Source organism: Pan troglodytes, chromosome 5, assembly GCF_028858775.2.
Source record: "Pan troglodytes isolate AG18354 chromosome 5, NHGRI_mPanTro3-v2.0_pri, whole genome shotgun sequence".
Classification (NCBI taxonomy): domain Eukaryota; kingdom Metazoa; phylum Chordata; class Mammalia; order Primates; family Hominidae; genus Pan; species Pan troglodytes.
The window spans coordinates 40,255,851-40,275,083 of record NC_072403.2 but is presented as its reverse complement, the minus strand read 5'-3'; the positions used below and the strand labels follow the sequence as shown (position 1 = coordinate 40,275,083).

General features: G+C 44.1%; 1 protein-coding gene across 1 annotated transcript in view; it reads left to right on the top strand.

Moving 5' to 3' along the window:
• Positions 1-5,217: 5,217 nt before the first annotated feature.
• NUDT3 (nudix hydrolase 3) overlaps positions 5,218-19,233 on the top strand; it is a 112,110-nt gene continuing 98,094 nt past the window's right edge. Inside the window, exon 1 of the mRNA XM_063812372.1 lies at positions 5,218-5,623. Coding sequence (XP_063668442.1) covers positions 5,525-5,623 — 99 coding nt within the window. The 5' untranslated portion in view covers positions 5,218-5,524. The remainder of the gene's footprint in view (positions 5,624-19,233) is intronic.

The following is a 19,233-nucleotide window of genomic DNA, read 5'->3' as shown; positions in this document are numbered from 1 at the left end:
ATTGCAAAATTAAATTTAAAACAGAATGCTATTTATAATAGTATCAAAAAATATCAAATACCTAGGAGTAAACCTAACAAGAATTGTGTAAGATCTGGCCAGGCACGGTGGCTTATGCTTGTAATCCCAGCACTTTGGGAGGCCGAGGCAGGCAGATCACCTGAGGTCAGGAGTTCAACACCAGCCTGGCGAACATGGTGAAACCCCGTCTCTACTAAAAATACAAAAATTAGCCAGGCGTGGTGGTGGTTGCCTGTAATCCCAGCTACTTGAGAGGTTGAGGCAGGAGAATCACTTGGACCCGGGAGGCAGAGGTTGCAGTGAGTCAAGATCATGCCATTGCACTCCAGCCTGGGCAATAAGAGCAAAACTCCATTTCAAAAAAAAAAAAAAAAAAAAGTGTCTGGCTCTGTCACCCAGGCTGGAGTCCAGTGGCATGATCTCAGCTCACTGCAACCTCCACCTCCCAGGTTCAAGCCATTCTCCTGTCTCAGCCTCCCGAGTAGCTGGGATTACAGGTGCCCACCACCACGCCTGGTTACTTTTTGTAGTTTTAGTAGAGACAGGGTTTCACCATGTTGGCCAGGCTGTTCTCAAACTCCTGACCTCAGATGATCCATCCGCCTTGGCCTCCCAAAGTGCTGGTATTACAGGCATGAGCCACTGCGCCCAGCCTAATTTCACTTATTAATACTACTATTTTGGGTATTTGGCTAGTACCTGCCTTTGGATTTTCTACTTAAAAAATAGGTTGTTGGCCGGGCACGGTGGCTCATTCCTGAATCTCAGCACTTTGGGAGGCTGAGGCAGGTGGGTCACCGGAGGTCAGGAGTTTGAGACCAGCCTGCCCAACATGGTGAAACCCCTTCTCTACTAAAACTACAAAAATTAGCTGGGTGCAGTGGTGCACGCCTGTGTCCCAGCTACTCGGAAGGCTGAGGAAGGAGAATCGCTTGAACTTGGGAGGTGGAGGCTGCAGTGAACCAAGATTGGGCCACTGCATTCCAGACTGGTTGATGGAGTGAGATTCTGTCTCAAAAATAAATAAATAAATAAATAAAAATAAAAAATAGGTTGTGAATAGCAACAATTTTACTTCTTTGCTAGTCTTTATGCTTTCTATTTATTTTTCATGTCTTATTTCACTAGCTAGGATCTCTAATACAATACTTAATAATAGCAGTGAGAGGAGATATTCTTGCCTTGCTTTTGATCTTAATGGGAAAACATTTATTCTTTCATCATTTCACCTGTTGTTCATAGGTGTCCTTTATCAGGTGGTGAATGTTTGCTTCTATTCCTAGCTTGCTGAGAGTATTGACTGTGAAATAATAATTTTATTTAAAAGTCAAATGCTTTTCTAGGATCAAGACAATCATATAGTTGTTCTCTTTTATTATGTTGATGTGGTTTATTTCACTGATTTTTGTAAAGTTAAACTAACTTTATATTCTTGTATTAAATTTTTGGTCATAATATATTTCACTGTATATATTGCTGGATTCTATTTATTGATATGTTCTTCATGATTTGTGTGTGTGTGTGTGTGTGTGTGTGTGTGTGTGTTCATGAAGGATACAGGTCTGTAACTTTTTTCTTGTAATTATTAGATTTTCATATCATAATTATTTCAGCTTCATAAAATAAGTTTAAAGTATTCTTTCCTCCTCTGTTTTCTGAAAAAGCTTGTGTAGAATTTGTATCCCTTTTTTCTTGGGTTTTTGATAGATTTCACCAATGCTACCACCTGGCACTGGAATTTTCTTTATGGCAAGTTTTTTTGATTAGACTTATTTTAGAATAGCTTTAGGTCTATAGAAAAGTTGTGAAGATAGTAGAGTTCCCATGTGCTCCACACCCAGTTTTCCTTATTGTTGACATCTTACATTAATATGATACATTTGTCAGTATATTATTATTATTATTATTATATTACTATTATTTTTGAGATAGGGTCTTGCTCTGTTGCCCAGGTTGGAGTGTAGTGGTGCAATCTTGGCTCACTGCAACCTCTGCTTCCAGGGCTCAAGCTCTCCTCCCACCTCAGCCTCCCAAGTAGTTGGGACTCCAAGTGCACACCACCATGCTTGGCTATTTTTATTTTTTACAATTAATCTTTTCAAAGAAACAACTTTTGGCTTTGTTAATTGTTTCTATTGTTTGATTTATATTTCATTGATCTCTTTTATTAACTTCTTCCCCTACTTAATTTGGGTTTACTTTTTTCTAGCTTATTTTATTTAATTAATTAATTTGTTTTGAGATAGGGTCTTGCTCTGTTTCCCAGGCTGAAGTGCAGTGGTGTGATCTTGGCTCATTGCAACCTCTGCCTCTCAGGCTCAAGTGATCCTCCTACCTCAGCTTCCTGAGTAGCTGGGACTACTGGTGCCACTATACCCAGCTAAGTTTTGTATTTTTCATAGAAACGGGGTTTCACTATGTTGCCTAGGCTGGTCTCAAACTCCTGGGCTCAAGTGGTCTGCGTGTCTCAGCCTCCTAAAGTGCTAGGATTACAGGTGTGAGCCATCGCACTCAGCCTTTTCTCGCATCTTAAGGTGGAAATTTATATTATTGATTTTAAGCTTTTCCTCCTTTCTAATACTAGTTGAATCTATTTATATCCTTCTAAGCACTGCTGCTTCTTTTTTTTTTTTTTTTTTTTGCAGCGATGGGGTTTCACCATGTTGTCCAGGCTGGTCTCCAACTCCTGGACTCAAGCAATCTGCCTCTCTCAGCCTCCCAAAGTGCTGGGACTACAGGCGTGAGCCATTGCGCCCAGCCTCCTTTAGTTAAGCCTCATAAATATTGATATCAGTTAGAAACATTTTATCTTTTGTGACTTTTGTTTCATGGGTTACTTAGAGGTAGATTATTTAATTTACAAATATTTGAGCCTTTTCTAGATATCCTATTATGGTGTTTTCTAATTTAAGTCCTTTTCCCCATGAACATATTCTCTGCAATTTCAGTCCTTTAACATTTATTGAAGCTTATTTTATGGACATGCTTATGGTCTATGTTGACAGATGTTCTTTCAGATTTTTTTTTTTTTTTTTTGAGATGGAGTCTCACACCGTCCACCAGGCTGGAGTGCAGTGGCAAGATCTCAGCTCACTGCAACCTCTCCCTCCCGGGTTCTAGCGATTCTCCTGTCTCAGCTTCCTGGGCGGCTGGGATTATAGGCACGCACCACCACGCCCAGCTAATTTTTGTATTTTTAGTAGACACGGGGTTTCACCGTGTTGGTCAGGCTGGTCTCGAACTCCTGACCTCAGATGATCTGCCCACCTTGCCCTCCCAGAGTGCTGGGATTACAGGCTTGAGCCACTGCGCCCGGCCGAGTATAATTTTTTTAAACAAATTTAAATGTACTACTTACCCATTATCTTCAAGGAAAGGACAGAATCCCTTGGTTAATGCTCCCTGAACAAAGACAAAGTAATTATTACTCAGTCAAGGGATCTGGGAGTAATCTTGTGGGCTCTTGAAACTAAACATGCCCATAGGCTGGGAGCAGTGGCTCATGCCTGTAACCCCAGTACTTTGGGAGGCTGAGGCAGAAGGACTGCTTGAGCCCAGGAGTTCGAGGCCAGCCTGGGCAACATGGTGAAACCCTGTCTCTACAAAAAAATACAAAAGTTGGCTGGACGTGGTAGCGCTCCAGGCTGCATGACAGGCGCCTGTGGTCCCAGTTACTTGGGAGGCTGAGGTGGGAGCATCGCTTGAGCCCAGGAGTTCTAGGCTGCAGTTGAGCTGGCTGAGATTATGCCACTGCACTCCACCTTAATTGACACAGCAAGACCCTGTCTCCAAAAAACAATCAATCAAACAAAAAACCCCAAACAAACAAAAACATGCCCATAAAAAGTCAGGGTAAGGAATTAGAAACCAAAAGAAAACCTCCATCTATCTATTCATTCAACATTTACTGAACTCTAATTTTCTTTTCTTGAAGAGAGGAAAGTTTAATAGGCAAACAAACTATTAATAGCATCTGGTGTGCCCTGAGTGCTTGCTATGTGCCAGGGCCAAGTAGGTCTCTATTTTGCGGAAGTTAAAATATGATGTAATCGGGTGGTATGAACATTAAAAAAAATGTAATTGAGGTTACAACCAAGGTGTATTTGGTTTCAAATCCAGATCTTTTTGACTATGCTAAATACAAGCAAATTCAAAAAGGGGAATTAGCTGGCTGCTGTGGCTCACACCAGTAATCCCAGTGCTTTGGAAGGCCGAGGGTGGATAGCTTCGAGGCCAGGAATTCTGGACCAGCCTGGGCAACAAAATGTTAAATAAAAAATTTTTTAAAAATTAAATAAAAAAATTTAAAAAACAAAAAAGGGTATTAAACAACTCACAGACAGATACTGCACAGGATTTTTGGTACGTTTAGGGCATCTGCATGGTACTTGGTTTGTTCTGGGTTGCTGAGAACATTCACAGGTCATACACCAGTTTTCCTTTCTGGAGAGCTTCTGTCTGTATATCTTTTCCTGGAGAATCTGTTTGACATCCACAACACACACTCATTTATTGCCAGAAACGATGATGTTTTATGATTTACATTATGTGTGTACACACACACGCACGCGCGTTCCTTTCTGGCCCTCTTGTTTACCATAAGAGGAAGCAATTACCTTTAGCATCAATAAAAGATTGCAGAATAAATATTTGTTCTTTGTAATGGGCGACATGCACCAGCCCCTAAGACATCCTGAGGTTCAGGCTATCAACGCAAAGTGCACACGCCTCCCATGCGCCGTTTCCTTGCAGTTCCAAATCCCAGATGTCTCAGGCTGCAGCTTCCGTTGCCTTTAACTACATCCTCCTTTTTCCTACAAACCTTCCCCCTCAACCCCTTCGAGACCGACCGGCAGGGCCCAGGGGCGGGTGGCATGACCTTGGTTCATCCTCGGCCGCGGAGACGCGGCGTGACCTTGGCCAAGTCCCCGATTCCCCATCCGCTGACTTGCGCGGCTGGACCGCTCGGTCTCCGCTCCGGCCGCTAGGCGTCCTGCGCCGCTGTTCTTATCTCCCCCGGCTTCCTCCGCGCGCCCCACCAGTTCTACGCCTACGCTGCCGGCGTAGCGGTCGCCTGGAGTCGCACGTCCCTCTCCTTTCAGATGCTGGTTTCCGCCGCGCCAACTGGGAGGGCGCGATTCGCGAACGCGGCCTGCGCTGCGAGCGCGCGGCCGTCCCGCAGGCCGGTGCAGCCTTACGCCGCTGACGCATCGCGCCCAAGATGGCGGCGCGGTCGTCGTCGGGGGTGGCGGCGGCAGAGGGGGCGGCGGCCCTGGCGGCAGCGGAGACGGCAGCCGTGACGGTGGCAGCGGCGGCGCGGGACCTGGGCCGGGGGGAATGAGGCGGCCGCGGCGGGCCAGCGGCGGAGCCGTGTAGCGGAGAAGCTCCCCCTCCCTGCTTCCCTTGGCCGAGCCGGGGGCGCGCGCGCACGCGGCCGTCCAGAGCGGGCTCCCCACCCCTCGACTCCCGCGACCCGCACCGCACCCCCACCCGGGCCCGGAGGATGATGAAGCTCAAGTCGAACCAGACCCGCACCTACGACGGCGACGGCTACAAGAAGCGGGCCGCATGCCTGTGTTTCCGCAGCGAGAGCGAGGAGGAGGTGAGGCGGCAGGCTGGGCGGGCCGGGGTCGCCGGGTCGCCGGCCCCTTCGGGTGGAGGCGCGAGGGGCGCGGCCGCCGGAGGAGGGTGTGCCAGGGCCGCCCCGCTCGGGCGGAATGAAGTTCCGATGGAATTTCCTGAGGCGAAAAAAGGGGGAAGGAGAAAGGACGTTGGGGCTGAGGGGAAGCGGGTTTGAGTGCGGCTGCACAGGGCGCGCCGGGCGGAGGGGGTAGCCGGCTTGCGGCCGGAGCGCTTCGGTTCCGCCGCCTGTTACCGGGGAGAGCGGCCGCGGGAGAAGGCAGTGGGCTGGGAAAAGTGCGGCTTTCGGTCCAGGCCAACGGCTTTGATCCTGGAAGGGCCGCTCCGCAGTTGTCAGCCAGGCACATGTGTGCGGAGGCCGGCGTGCACGAGGCGCGGGCCGGCCTTTGTGGCAGAGAAATACTGCACTTCATTGGCAGGTTTGGGGTTTGCCGAGGGATTATATGTCTGTGAGCCCAAAGCCGAGGGGTGGGGGTGGGGTGTCTTCGGAAGATTTAGGGCGTTGTGCATAAGCCACAGACAGCTGTTTATTTTACATTGCGCTGGGTAGCCTTTATGGTGTAGTCTGAGAAGAAAAGACATTTGATATAATAATCTTTGTGTGCTGAAAATGTTTCATATTAATTGGGAAGACCAAAAGCGGTATTTAACATTTTTGCCCTGACGTTCCTCCACTGCCTTGTGGGAAGACTCTTAGGATTAAATTAGCTAGGAAAATAATGTTTTAGAATCAGTTTCTTTTTATAATAGGTAGGGTACTTTAAAAAAAAATCTCGGCTTCCCAAAGCCGTTTCTGTGGTGATGAAGGGAATTCAGAGAAGCACATGTTTTGTAAATCCACAAAAGAGTAGCTGCTTTGGAAATTCATAAGATGCCTGTGGGAATGCATTTCTCGTGTGCATGGTGGTAAAATGGCAGTTAAACTGGAAACAATGAAGGACAGTGAAATCCAATATGTTATATTGGATTCAGCAGTGGGCTATGGTGGCAGGGCCGCAGTACAGTGCAGTGTCGAAATGGGGAAAGGAACTTGACCCGTTAGTTATGAAAAGAAGCTGTGGCGAAAGAGACAGATGGATTGCCAGGAGTTGCTGTCCAGAGGTATTTAGGAGGAAGTGGGAATTTGAATTACTGCCTGAAGAAAATTAGTTAGTGAATTGTGTTGTTAAGGGATCCCATGTGTGCTCCCTTTCAGCAAAACAGAACGAAAGGAGATTTGGAAACGTATGCTTTGTATCCTACCATATATTGTAAAAGTCCCCAGAACAGATGCATTGTAATAGCTAACCAGGGCCGTGCTGTAAATTATATACTGTTTTGGAGTGCATATTTGAGTAAAGTAAAATTATTGGTGGTGCTTATTGCTCCAGAGCCTTTATTCTCTTCATTATCATATCATGTTATGGGAAATCAGATGGGATCACAGGCTCTTAACTGAAGGGAAAACTAATTAGCATAATAGCATGTCTTACTACACTAGTATGCGTAAATCTGTGAGCACCCCAATTATAAGTATAATTTAGTTGTACGAATGATGCAAGACTGTTTGTTTTTAAAAAATCACACCAGGCCGGGCGCGGTGGCTCACGCCTGTAATCCTAGCACTTCAGGAGACCAAGGTGGTGAGGCCAAGAGTTCGAGACCAACCTGGCCAACACAGACCCCCATCTCTAAATATAAAAAATAATAATAATAATAAATCATACTAGAAATAGAAAATGTATTTTTGATAAATTGAAAACTATAGATCATAAGCAAACTAGCAAAGGCTTAATTTTCCATTTTCTGTTAAATGTTTTGTTATGCACTGACATTAGCAACATTAATGTTGAAAGCTTACTTGTCTGTTTAGGCTACCTCACGGCATCTCACGAGTCAGAGCAGGCATAGGACTTGCCTTCTAGGAGCTTACTTTTTTTCTTTTTTTTTTTTGAGACAGACTCTTGCTATGTCGCCCAGGCTGGAGTGCAGTGGCCCCATCTTGGCTCACTGCAACCTCTGCCTCCCAGGTTCAGGCGATTCTAGGAGCTTGCATTTTTATTTTTAAAATTTTATTTATTTATTTATTTTTATTTATTTATTTATTTATTTATTTTGAGACGGAGTCTCGCTCTTTCGCCCAGGCTGGAGTGCAGTGGCGTGATCTCGGCTCATTGCAACCTCCACCTCCCGGGTTCAAGCTGTTCTCCCTGCCTCAGCCTCCCGAGTAGCTGGGATTACAGGCACCTGCCATAATGCTTGGCTAGTTTTCTGTATTTTTTTTTTTTTTTGAGACAGAGTCTTGCTCTGTCGCCCATGGTGGAGTGCAGTGGCACCATCTCGGCTCACTGCAAGCTCCGCCTCCCGGATTCACGCCATTCTCCTGCCTTAGCCTCCCGAGCAGCTGGGACTACAGGTGCCCACGACCACGTCTGGCTAATTTTTTGTATTTTTAGTAGAGACGGGTTGTCACCGTGTTAGCCAGGATGGTCTCAATCTCCTGACCTCGTGATCCACCCGCGTTGGCCTCCCAAAGTGCTGGGATTACAGGCGTGAGCCACCGTGCCTGACCTTTATTTATTTATTTATTTATTTTGAGACAGGGTCTTACTGTGTCACCCGGGTTGGAGTGTAGTGGTGTGATCATGGCTCACTGCAGCCTCAGCCTCCTGTGCTCAAGCAATCCTCCCGTCTCAGCCTCCCAAGTAGCTGGGACTACATGCACAAGCCACCACATCTGGTTGATTTTTAAATTTTATGTAGAGACAGGGTGTATTAGTCCATTTTCACACTGTTATAAAGAAATACCTGAGACTGAGTAATTTATAAAGAAAGAGGTTTAATTGACTCACAGTTATACATGGCTGGGGAAGCCTCAGGAAACTTACAATCATGGCAGAAGGCAAAGGGGAAGTAAGAACCTTCTTCACAAGGCAGCAGGAGAGAGAGAAGGGAAGGAGGAACTCCCAAACACTTGTAAAACCATTGGATTTCGTGAGCATTCACTAGCATGAGAACCGCATGGGGGAAACTCCCCATGATCCAGTTACCTCCCTCACTCAACACATGGGAGGGATTACAGGTTCCCTCCCTCCACAGGTGGTGATTACAAATCGAGATGAGATTTGGGTGGGGACACAGAGCCATAGCATATCATAGGGTCTCCCTTTGTTGCCCAGGCTATTGTCAACCTCCTGGGCTCAAGAGATCCTCCCATCTCAGCCTCCCAAAATGCTGGGATTATAGGCAAGAGCCACTTTGCCAGGCCAGGAGCTTAAAATTTTAAACTGTTAAAATGAGTTTCTTTAATGCATTGAGTTTCCTTTATTGAATTTCTTTTTGAACGTTGGTTAATGAGCCGAGGAATCATGCAAAGCTTTAAATTACAGATTCAGTGGGTGTTACAGCTAAAGCCTGGGAAGAAAAATAAAATGAGTGAAATACATCCATTTTAGATTTGTTCAGTTCAACAAACATGTATGAAAAACAACAAAAAGCATGTATTAAAGAGCCTGCTATGGCTGCAGCGCTGTGTCATGGAGAATCTAAATATTAGCATCCCTTCTTGCAGACAGAGTTGAGTAGTTTTAGATGAGATTCCTTAATTGGGAGGGATTTTGGACCACAGAATAATCTCTAGGGTGCTTTTCAACTCTCAGATTATATAATTATGTTGGAAGGGAAGTAATTTGTTAGTTCCAGGAGAACTTTTATGTTCTCAGTAGATGTGCCAGAAGCATTAGCTGCCACACATTGTGGGAATGTAAAATTCCAACCGAATAAGGCATTCAACCCAATTAAAAAAAAATTTTAATGGACACTAATGGCCTTAATCAAGATAGAATAGTTTACAGAATATTATTAGCATTAATACAGTAGTAATATAAGTATAAATAGGACCTTGATTTATAAATTTAAGCAATGTCAAGAAGCATACATGGAATGTGAAGAAAAAGAGATGAAAATACAGCCATGTGTCGCTTAACGTTGGGGATACGTACTGAGAAATGCATCGTTAGGTGATTTTGTTGTTGTGTGAACATCATAGAATGTACTTACACATACCTGGATGGTACAGCCTACTGCACATGTAGGCTATATGGTATAGCCTATTGCTCCTAAGCTGCAAAACTGTACAGCATGTGACTGTACTGAATAAATAGGCAATTGTAATGCAGTAGTATTTGTGTATCTAAACATATCTAAACAAGCAAAGTACAGGAAAAATACGGTACAAAAAATAAAAAATGGTTCACCTGACCAGGGCACTTATTATGACTGGAAGTTGCTCTGGGTGCATCAGTGAGTGAGCGGTGAGTAAATGCGAAGGCCTAGGGCATTACTGTACACTACAGAAACACTGTACAGCTTAGGTTGCACTAAATCAAAAAATTATTTTTCTTCGATAATAAATTAACCTTAGCTTACTGTAATTTTTTTACTTTATAAACTTTTACATTTTTTAACATTCTGACTCGTTTGTAATACTTAGCTTAAAACACATTGTACAGCTATATAACAATATTTTCTCTTTCTTTCCTGTCATACTAAAATCACTTTTTTTTTTTTTTTTTTTTTTAAAAGAGATGAGATCTTGCTCTGTTCCCCAGGCTGGTCTTGAATTCCTGGGCTCAAGTGATCCTTCCACCTCAGCCTCCCAAGCAGCTAGGACAACTGGTGTATGCCGCCATGCCTGGCTAATGTTTTCTTCATTATATCTTTATTCTAGAAACTTTATTTAAAAATATTATTTAGTATTTGTTTGTTTTACTTTTTGTTCCTCTGGCTACCCATATTTTACTTTTTAAGCTTTTTCTTTGGTTGAAAACAAAGACACAAACACACATTAACCTAGGCCTACACAGGGTCAGGATCATCAGTATCACTGTCTTCCACCTCCACATCTTATCCCACTGGGAGGTCTTCAGGAGAGTAACAGGCGTGGAGCTATCATCTCCTATGATAACAATCCCTTCTTCTGAGACTGTTTTACAATTAACTTTTTAAAAAAATAAGTAGAGAGAATACACTCTAACATAACAATAAAAAGTACAGTATAGTAAATACAGAAACCAGTAATAGTCATTTACTATCAAGTATTATGTACTGCACATAATTGTATGTGCTACATTTTGTTGTTGTTGTTTTGAGACAGGGTCTTACTCTGTTGCCCAGGCTGGAGTATAATGGTGTGATCACAGCTCACTGCAGCCTTGACCTTCTGGGCTTAAGCGATCCTCCCACCTCAACAAGTATCTGGGGCTCCAGGCACATGCCACCATGCCTGGCTAATTTTTGTATTTTTTTGTAGAGATAGGGTTTCGGCATGTTGCCCAGGCTGGTCTTGAACTCCTGGACTAAGGCAATCTGCCTCCTCAGCCTCCCTAAGTGCTGGGATTACAGGCATGAGCCACCGTGCTCAGCTGTGCTAGACTTTTATATGACCGGCAGCACAGTAGGTTTGATTGTGTACTCACCATAAACACATGAGTAATGCATTGTGCTGTGACACCACAGCTATGATGGGATAGGAATTTCTCAACTCCATTATAATCTCTTGGGACTACTCTTGTATATGTGGTCTGTAGTTGACTGAAATGTTATATAGTCCATGACTATATTAGAAGGTAATAGATCATGGGTAGCCAAACCTATCATTCTAGGTTTTTTTTTCCCCAGCCTCAGAAAACTTTATTTATAGACCAGCAATGAGAGGCTGAAATTCTGATCCAGGTTAGGATGTGTCAACATAGCAAATTTATTGAACACTCATTGAGTGCCAAGTTCTGTGATACTGTTATGAAGGAGACAGACATGCAGGGAGCTTGGAGTCTAATGGGAGAGATGGAAGAACAAACAGACCAAACAGCATAATGAAAATGATTACCTTTTCTTTTTCTGGCTTCTCTTCTTGTTGACAAACAAAAATTAACAGGAAAAAACCTCCCACTTAAAAAGTTGTACTGATTGTTATTGGTATGTTGATAACATCTTTAAATTGGGTATTTGTGGTAACTAATATTTATTACAGTAGTTTGAACCTGATATACAGTTTCTTAACCAACCACCACTTTAACCAGCTTGGTACACTGAATGCTTGGCTGTTACACAGCAGGCTGCTGGGTCTGGTGTACCCCAACCAGGTGGCCTCCCAGCTGCCAAATTGTGTGATTACAATTAGTTACCTTTATTCCTTTATCTGTTTATGTTCATTGTACTTGTTATTGTAATTGTGCAACTTAACCAGTGAACTTTGAGTTCAGAAAAGAACAAGGCTCAGCATGGTGGCTCACGCCTATAATCCCAGCACTTTGGGAGACCAAGGTGGGCGGATCACATGAGCCCAGGAATTTGAGACCAACCTAGGCAACATGGTGAAACCCCCTCTTTACTGAAAATACAAAACTAGCCAGGCACAGTGGTGTGCAGCCTGTAGTCCCAGCTACATGGGGGCTGAGGCACAAGAATTGCTTGAACCCAGGAGACAGAGGTTGCAGTGAGCCAACAGCATGCCACTGCACTCCAGCCTAGGTGACAGAGTAAGAGTCTGTCTCAAAAAAAAAAAAAAAAAAGAAATTACTGCTCACTTATATGGACAAACAAACTGAGAAGACTGGAGAGGGGATCTTAAAAGTCTAGAAGGACTCTGCACATAGATTATTTCATGAATGTTTTTAGGTTTTTGTTCTTTATAAAAACTAGGACTGGAAAACATAGGTCATTGATTATGGATGTGGCATATGAAAGAAAGACAACTTAACAATTCAACAGTAGACTCATACTCAAAACAAGATCTTGGCCCTACAAAGATTAGCAGATAACTACATGTTTATATACATATAAAAGATTTATTTGCTAATAATATGTAATATGGTCTTGAACTCCCGACCTCAGGTGATCGCCCGCCTCGGCCTCCCAAAGTGTTGGGATTATAGGCATCAGCCACTGTGCCTGGCCATATTTTTTATTTTTTGTAGAGATGAGGTCTCATGTTTCCCAGACTGGTCTGGAACTCCTGGCTCAAGTGATCCTCCCTTCTTGGCCTCCCAAAGTGTTGAGATTATAGGCATGAGCCATCACATCTGGCCTGATTATTTAATATTTTCATTTGCTTCCTCTTTGCACATAATATATAATTAGTAATATATAAAGTATGTATATATAAATGTATATTTATCTGCTAATCTTTGTTCTTAGGGCCAAGATCTTGTTTTGAGTTTTTTTTTTTTTTGGAGGCAGGGTCTTGCTCTGTTGACCAGGCTGGAATGCAGTAATGCGATCTCAGGTCACTGCAGCTTCCACCTCCCAGGCTCAAGTGATCCTCCCACCTCAGCCTCCCAAGTAGATGGAAGTACAAGTGCCTGCCACCTTGCCCAGCTATTTTGTGTGTGTGTGGAGACAGGGTCTCACTGTGTTACTCAGGCTGGTTTTGAACTCCTGAGCTCAAGCGATCCTCCCACCTCAGCCTCCCGAAGTGCTAGGATTACATGCGTGAGACACCACGCCCAACCTACATTTATATTTTTTAATCAACCATATCCTTTACTTGATACTTTATCATACACTGTGTGGAAGACTGTAACTTCTTGAGTAAGATTTTATAATCCAAAATTGGGTAATATGATATTCATCTGTCATATTATTCAACTTTGGCCCTGCTAAAGTACTTCCAGTGAGATTATCCCTCTTCCCCCAGCCTTTCCTTTTTTAGAGCCTCTGTGAGGAGAAGTGAGAGACAGGGATGGGCTTGTTTGTACTCTTAGAAAGGCCAAATGATACAGAACATACAACAAATGACATCACAGTGCCTAGGAAAGTTAAAGCTGCTCCTAACGGGTCTGTTTTTACCCAGGGAGAAAAATGACTACTAATAGGATTGTGTGAGTTAGATTTCCCTGTGCCTTAAAGCTGTTTTAATAAAGAAAGGATGAAGCTGTTCCTAAGTTGTTAGGTTCGTTTGTTGTACTTTTCCACTAGAAGCCCTATATCTCTTGGCAAAGGGGAGCTGCTTCACATTTTCTCAGATCCTTCAGCTCACCAGGTTGGAACGGAGAGATGATTGACATTGGAGCTCTTCAGTGGGCAGAGACTGGTGGCCTGTTTGTCTGTAAAATGCCCCAGAGGAGCAGGTGGACTGACGTCTCTGCAGACTACACCTTCCAGCAGGCTCTAGAGAAGAGAGTAAGACACAGGTAGCAATCCCAGAGGCAATAATCATGACAAAGGGCTTCCAGCAGATCCCAAGGTGGTTCGGGAGTCCTTTTGTAACACATCTTGGTCACCGTTCAATATTACATTGCTCTAAGATCACGATGGGTTCATTGATCCCGTCATGACTGGACATTTCTGCTCCTCATTTCTCAAAATCTTTCCTGGAAGCTTTTTTCCCCTGCTTTCCCTTCTGTTTGCCTAATACCAGTTAGTCATGTCTTCCATTACGTTATTTTTTGCCTCCTTCCCAAGGTGTGAATTCTGGTCTGAATTCATACTGCAGTCTCCATTCTTTTTATGTCTTTGCCCCAATCCTACTTCTTTGCTTCTGCTTTAATTCTCATTTCTCAATAAAAATAGTGCTGCACATCTACTGTGTGCTGTGTCTGAAGCAATCTATATCTTCATAGCCTAGTACAGAAAGGAAGGGCCCTTGTTCAGGAATACAATTGTTTATTCATTTCTTCAGCACACATTTTTGGAGTGTCTGTGTAAGACCTTGGGAATACATGGATAAATAAGACTGCTCAGCATTTTGGGAGGCCTACGTGGGAGGATCGCTTGAGCTGGGGATGTCTAGGATGTGGTGAGCTGTGTTTGCATCACTGCACTCCAGCCTGGGCAACAGAGTGAGAGAGACCCTGGCTCCAAAAAGAAAACACCATAAAATGAAATGATCCCTTAAATAGACTTTCTTTGTATACAATTAGTTGATCTCTTTGTTCATAAAACAGTAAAGTTTTATGAACTGCTTAGAAAATCTTTTCTTCGGCTTGGTTATTTAACATATTTCTGATGTGTTTTGTAAGAGCAGCTTAGCAATGATGAATAAAAAGGAGTATGAGCTCAGACATAGTGCTTATGCTTTTCTTAAAAGGAGGAAGGATTGTGATTTTTCTTTTTTCCTTTTTTTTTTTTTTTTTTTTTGAGGTGGAGTCTTGCCCTGTCACCCAGGCTGGAGTGCAATGGCGCCATCTTGGCTCACTGCAACCTCCGCCTCCCAGGTTCAAACGATTCTCCTGCCTCAGCCTCCCGAGTAGCTGGGATTACAGGTGCCTGCCACCGCACCCAGCTAATTTTTGCAGTTTTAGTAGAGATAGGGGTTTCACCACCTTAGCCAGGCTGGTCTCGAACTCCTGACCTTGTGATCCACCCTCCTCGGCCTCCCAAAGTGCTAGGATTACAGGTGAGAACCACCGCGCCCGGCCTTTCCTTTTTTTTTTGAGACAGGGTCTTGCTCTGTCATCCAGGCTGGTGTGCTGTGATGCAGTCATGGCTAACTGCAGCCTTGACCTCCTGAGCTCAAGCGATCCTCCTTCCTCAGCCTCCCGTGTAGCTAAGATTACAGGCATGCACCACCATGCCTGGCTAATTTATTTTTAGTAGAGACAGGGTCTTGCTATGTTGCTCAGGCTGGTCTCAAACTCCTGAGCTGAAGCAGCAGCCCTCCTGCCTTGACCGAAGCAGCAGCCCTCCTGCCTTGACCTTCCAAAGTGCTGGGATTACAGGTGTGAGCCACTATACCTAACCATGATTTTTATTTGAATATTTAGAAATCCTAATAAAATATACATTAAGAAAAGTTACAAAACAAACAAAAAAAGAGAAGTTACATTGTGCTTATACTTTGAAATTTGTTTGTGTTTTGAGACAGGGTCTGGGTCTGCCACCCAGGCTGGAGTGTAGTGGTGTGATCATAGCTCAATGCAGCCCCAACCTTCCGGGCGCAAGTGATGCTCTCACCTCAGCCTCCTGAGTAGCTGGGACTACAGACATGTGCCACCACACCCTCCTAATATATATATTTTTTATTTTTTGTAGAGATGAGGTTTCATTATGTTGCCCAGACTGGTCTGGAACTCCTGGCTCAAGTGATCCTCCCTCCTTGCCCTCCCGAAGTGTTGGGATTACGTGCACGAGCCACCACATCTGGCCTGTTTGATTATTTAATTTTTTTTTTTTTTTTTTTTGAGATAGAGTCTCGCTCTGTCGCTCAGGCTGGAGTGCAGTGGTGCGATCTCGGCTCGCTGCAACCCCCGTCTCCCGGGTTCAGGTGATTTTCCTGTGTCAGCCTCCCGAGTAGCTGGGGTTATAGGTGCCCACCACCAAGCCCGGCTAATTTTTGTATTTTTAGTACAGCTGGGGTTTCACCATGTTGGCCAGGCTGGTCTCGAACTCCTGACCTCGTGATCCGCCTGCCTCGGCCTCCCAAAGTGCTGGGATTACAGGCGTGAGCCACCGTGCCCAGCCGATTATTTAATATTTTTATTTGCTTCCTCTTTGCAGAAATGATTTGATTGCTAGGCTTATATTCAGCCATCATTAACCAAATGTGCTGAGCCCTGACTCAGGGCTTTTACATCTATCACTGTGGTATTGATTTCTTCCTAGGAGGCTTTGCAGTTTGGATAGTCTGCCTTTAATAATAGTAAGACAAAACTTTTAGATTTTATTGCCAGTATGAGTTAGGAAAACAATCCAGAGAGTTTCTGTATATAATAATTGTATTTCTGTGGGGTTTTTTTTGTAGGTTCAACTATTTTAGCTGGGCACAATCATCCTTCTGCCAGGGTGTATGGTTCATTTTTTTTTCAAGAGGGAATTATTATTTTTGGTTACAAAAGTAATTGTATTGTGGTATCTATAAAGAATACTTCAAACTGAAGAGTTTTAAAATGTGTAGAATACAGAATCTGAGCTTCAGTCTACTGGCAAGATGCAATTTAGGCCGGGTGCAGTGACTCACACCTGCAATCTTAGCCCTTTGGGAAGCCGAGGGGGAGGATTGCTTGAGCTCAAGAGTTTGAGACAAGGCTGAGCAATGTAGTGGGACCTCGTCTCTATAAAAAAATTTAAAAATTAGCCTGGTGTGGTGGTGTGCGCCTGTGGTCCTAGCTACTTGGGAGGCTGTGATGGGAGGATCACTGGAGCCTGGGAGGTCAAGGCTGCAGTAAGTCATGGTTGTGCCTCTGCACTTCAGCCTGGGTGACAGAGTAAGACCCTGTCTAAAAAGCAAAATAAGATGCAGTTTGGAGTGTAAAATAGAGAAGTATGGAGAGAGGTGTTTATAGGAATTGGAGAAGCCTTTGAAGAAAGATGAGCTAGAGTGTCAGGGATGACTTTATGGAGCAGGCTAGACCTGAACAGCTTGGTCGAATATGGGTAGTTGAAGAATATCCTAGGTGAAGGACACTGGGCCATCTAAGTCAGAGGCCCAGATATGCAGCCTTTGGAAGCCTGTTTGTATTAACGTATTGTGGATAAAGAAAGCTGTTATTCCCTGCCTGTCCCCCTAATCTGTGCTGGAAGAAAGAGAGAAAGTAAGAGGCCCAGTCCAGTGTCTATGAGAGAGTGATGACCCTTTTTCTCATCCCCAAGGACATGAAAACAAAAATCTCAACAGAGAATTCTATCCATTTTGAACCCTGTAACTAACAGTGAAATCAACCAGGAAAATCCTTCATGATTTCATCTACTTTTCATTTCATGGTATGGATGCTATATACCACTAAAAATTAGTACTTTAGCTGGCTGCAGTGACTCTTGCCTATAATCTCACCTATTTGGGAGGCTGAGGCAGGAGGATTACTTGAGTCTAGGAGTTTGAGGCTGCAGTGAGCCATGGTCGTGCCACTGTACTCCAACCTGGGTGACAGAGCAAGATCCTTTCTCTTAAAAAAAAAATAAATAGGGCTGGGCGCTGTGGCTCGCGCCTGTAATCCCAGCACTTTGGGAGGCTGAGGAGGGTGGATCACCTGAGGTCAAAAGTTCAAGACCAGCTTGGTCAACATGGTGAAACCCTGTCTCTACTAAATATACAAAAATTAGCCGGGCGTGGTGGCAGGCGCCTGTAATCCCAGCTACTCGGGAGGTGGAAGTTGCAGTGAGCTGAGATCGCGCTGCTGCACTCCAGTCTGGGCAACAAGAGCGAAACTTTATCTCAAAAAATAAATAAATAAATAAATAAATAAATAAATAAATAAATAAATATTAGTACTTTACTGCATAAAAGAAAACTGATTTATTTTAATATGTATTTACTATTTTTTTTTTTAAGATGGAGTTTCACTCTTGTCCATGCTGGAGTGTAATGGCTCGATCTCAGCTTGTTGCAACCTCCACCTCCCAGGTTCAAGGGATTTTCCTGCCTCCACCTCCCAAGTAGCTGGGATCACAGGCATGTGCCACCCCATCCGGCTAATTTTTAGTAGAGATGGGGTTTCACCATGTTGGCCAGGCTGATCTTGAACTCCTGACCTCAAGGGATCTGCCCACCTTGGCCTCCCAAAGTGCTGAGATTACAAGCATGAACCACCGCGCCTGGCCTAGATTTTAAAATACAATCTTTGGGCTGGTACAATCTCAAGCCTGTAATCCCAGCACCCTGGGAGGACAAGGTGGGATGATCACTTGAGGCCAGGAATTCAAGACCAGCCTGGGTAACATAGCAAGACCCTGTCTGTACAAAAAAACTTCTGTGGATTACTTTTTTTTTTTGAGATGGAGTCTCTCTCTGTCGCCCAGGCTTGAGTGCAGTGGTGTGATCTTGGCTCACTGCAACCTCTGCCTCTCAGGTTCAAGCGATTCTGCTTCAGCCTCCCAAGTAGCTGGGATTACAGGCACCTGCTAACACGCCCAGCTAATTTTTGTATTTTTAGTGGAGATGGGGTTTCGCCATGTTGGCCAGGCTGGTTTCAAACTCCTGGCCTGAGGCGATCTGCCCACCTTGGCCTCCCAAAGTGCTGGGATTACAGGTGTGAGCCACTGTACCCCACCATGGATTACTTTTATAATAAGTCATAAAAAGTCCATACTTTTATACTATGTCACACATTTAGCAAATCTAAATTTTATTTTGAAACATTGAAAACTAAACAAATACTGATATAGGTGGACTTTTCTATTTTCCATGAGTCTATACAGATCATGGAGCTGTTGTGCTAATGAAAAGAAAACTAGAACTACGTTGCTGTGGGTGAAAGAAGAGGGGAGGTGAATTCTTCTTGGGTTTGATAAAGATGTATGACTGAGAAGGTCTTGGCATAAGACTTGATCATGGACTTGGAGGAGGGTGTGCTATGGCCAGACTGGGCAGAAGAGGCCAGGGATGGTAGAAGCAATAAGCATACACAATGGTGCCACTAGAGAAGAGTTTGGGTGGCTGTGGTGCAGGGATGCGGAGTGTATTGAATGATTGATTTTTCTGGCATAAAATTAGAAGAGTACCATTCTTTTTGGAGAATGCCCTTCTTGGAGAGAAGGAGGGACCCATCCTCCACCTAGCTCTCTTCTCTGGTGTGGCCATGTGGATGCGGGACTAAGGCTCCACCAGTTGGAGGCCTGAGGAGGCCAAAGGAATGGGTGGGGCAAGGCAGTGACTGT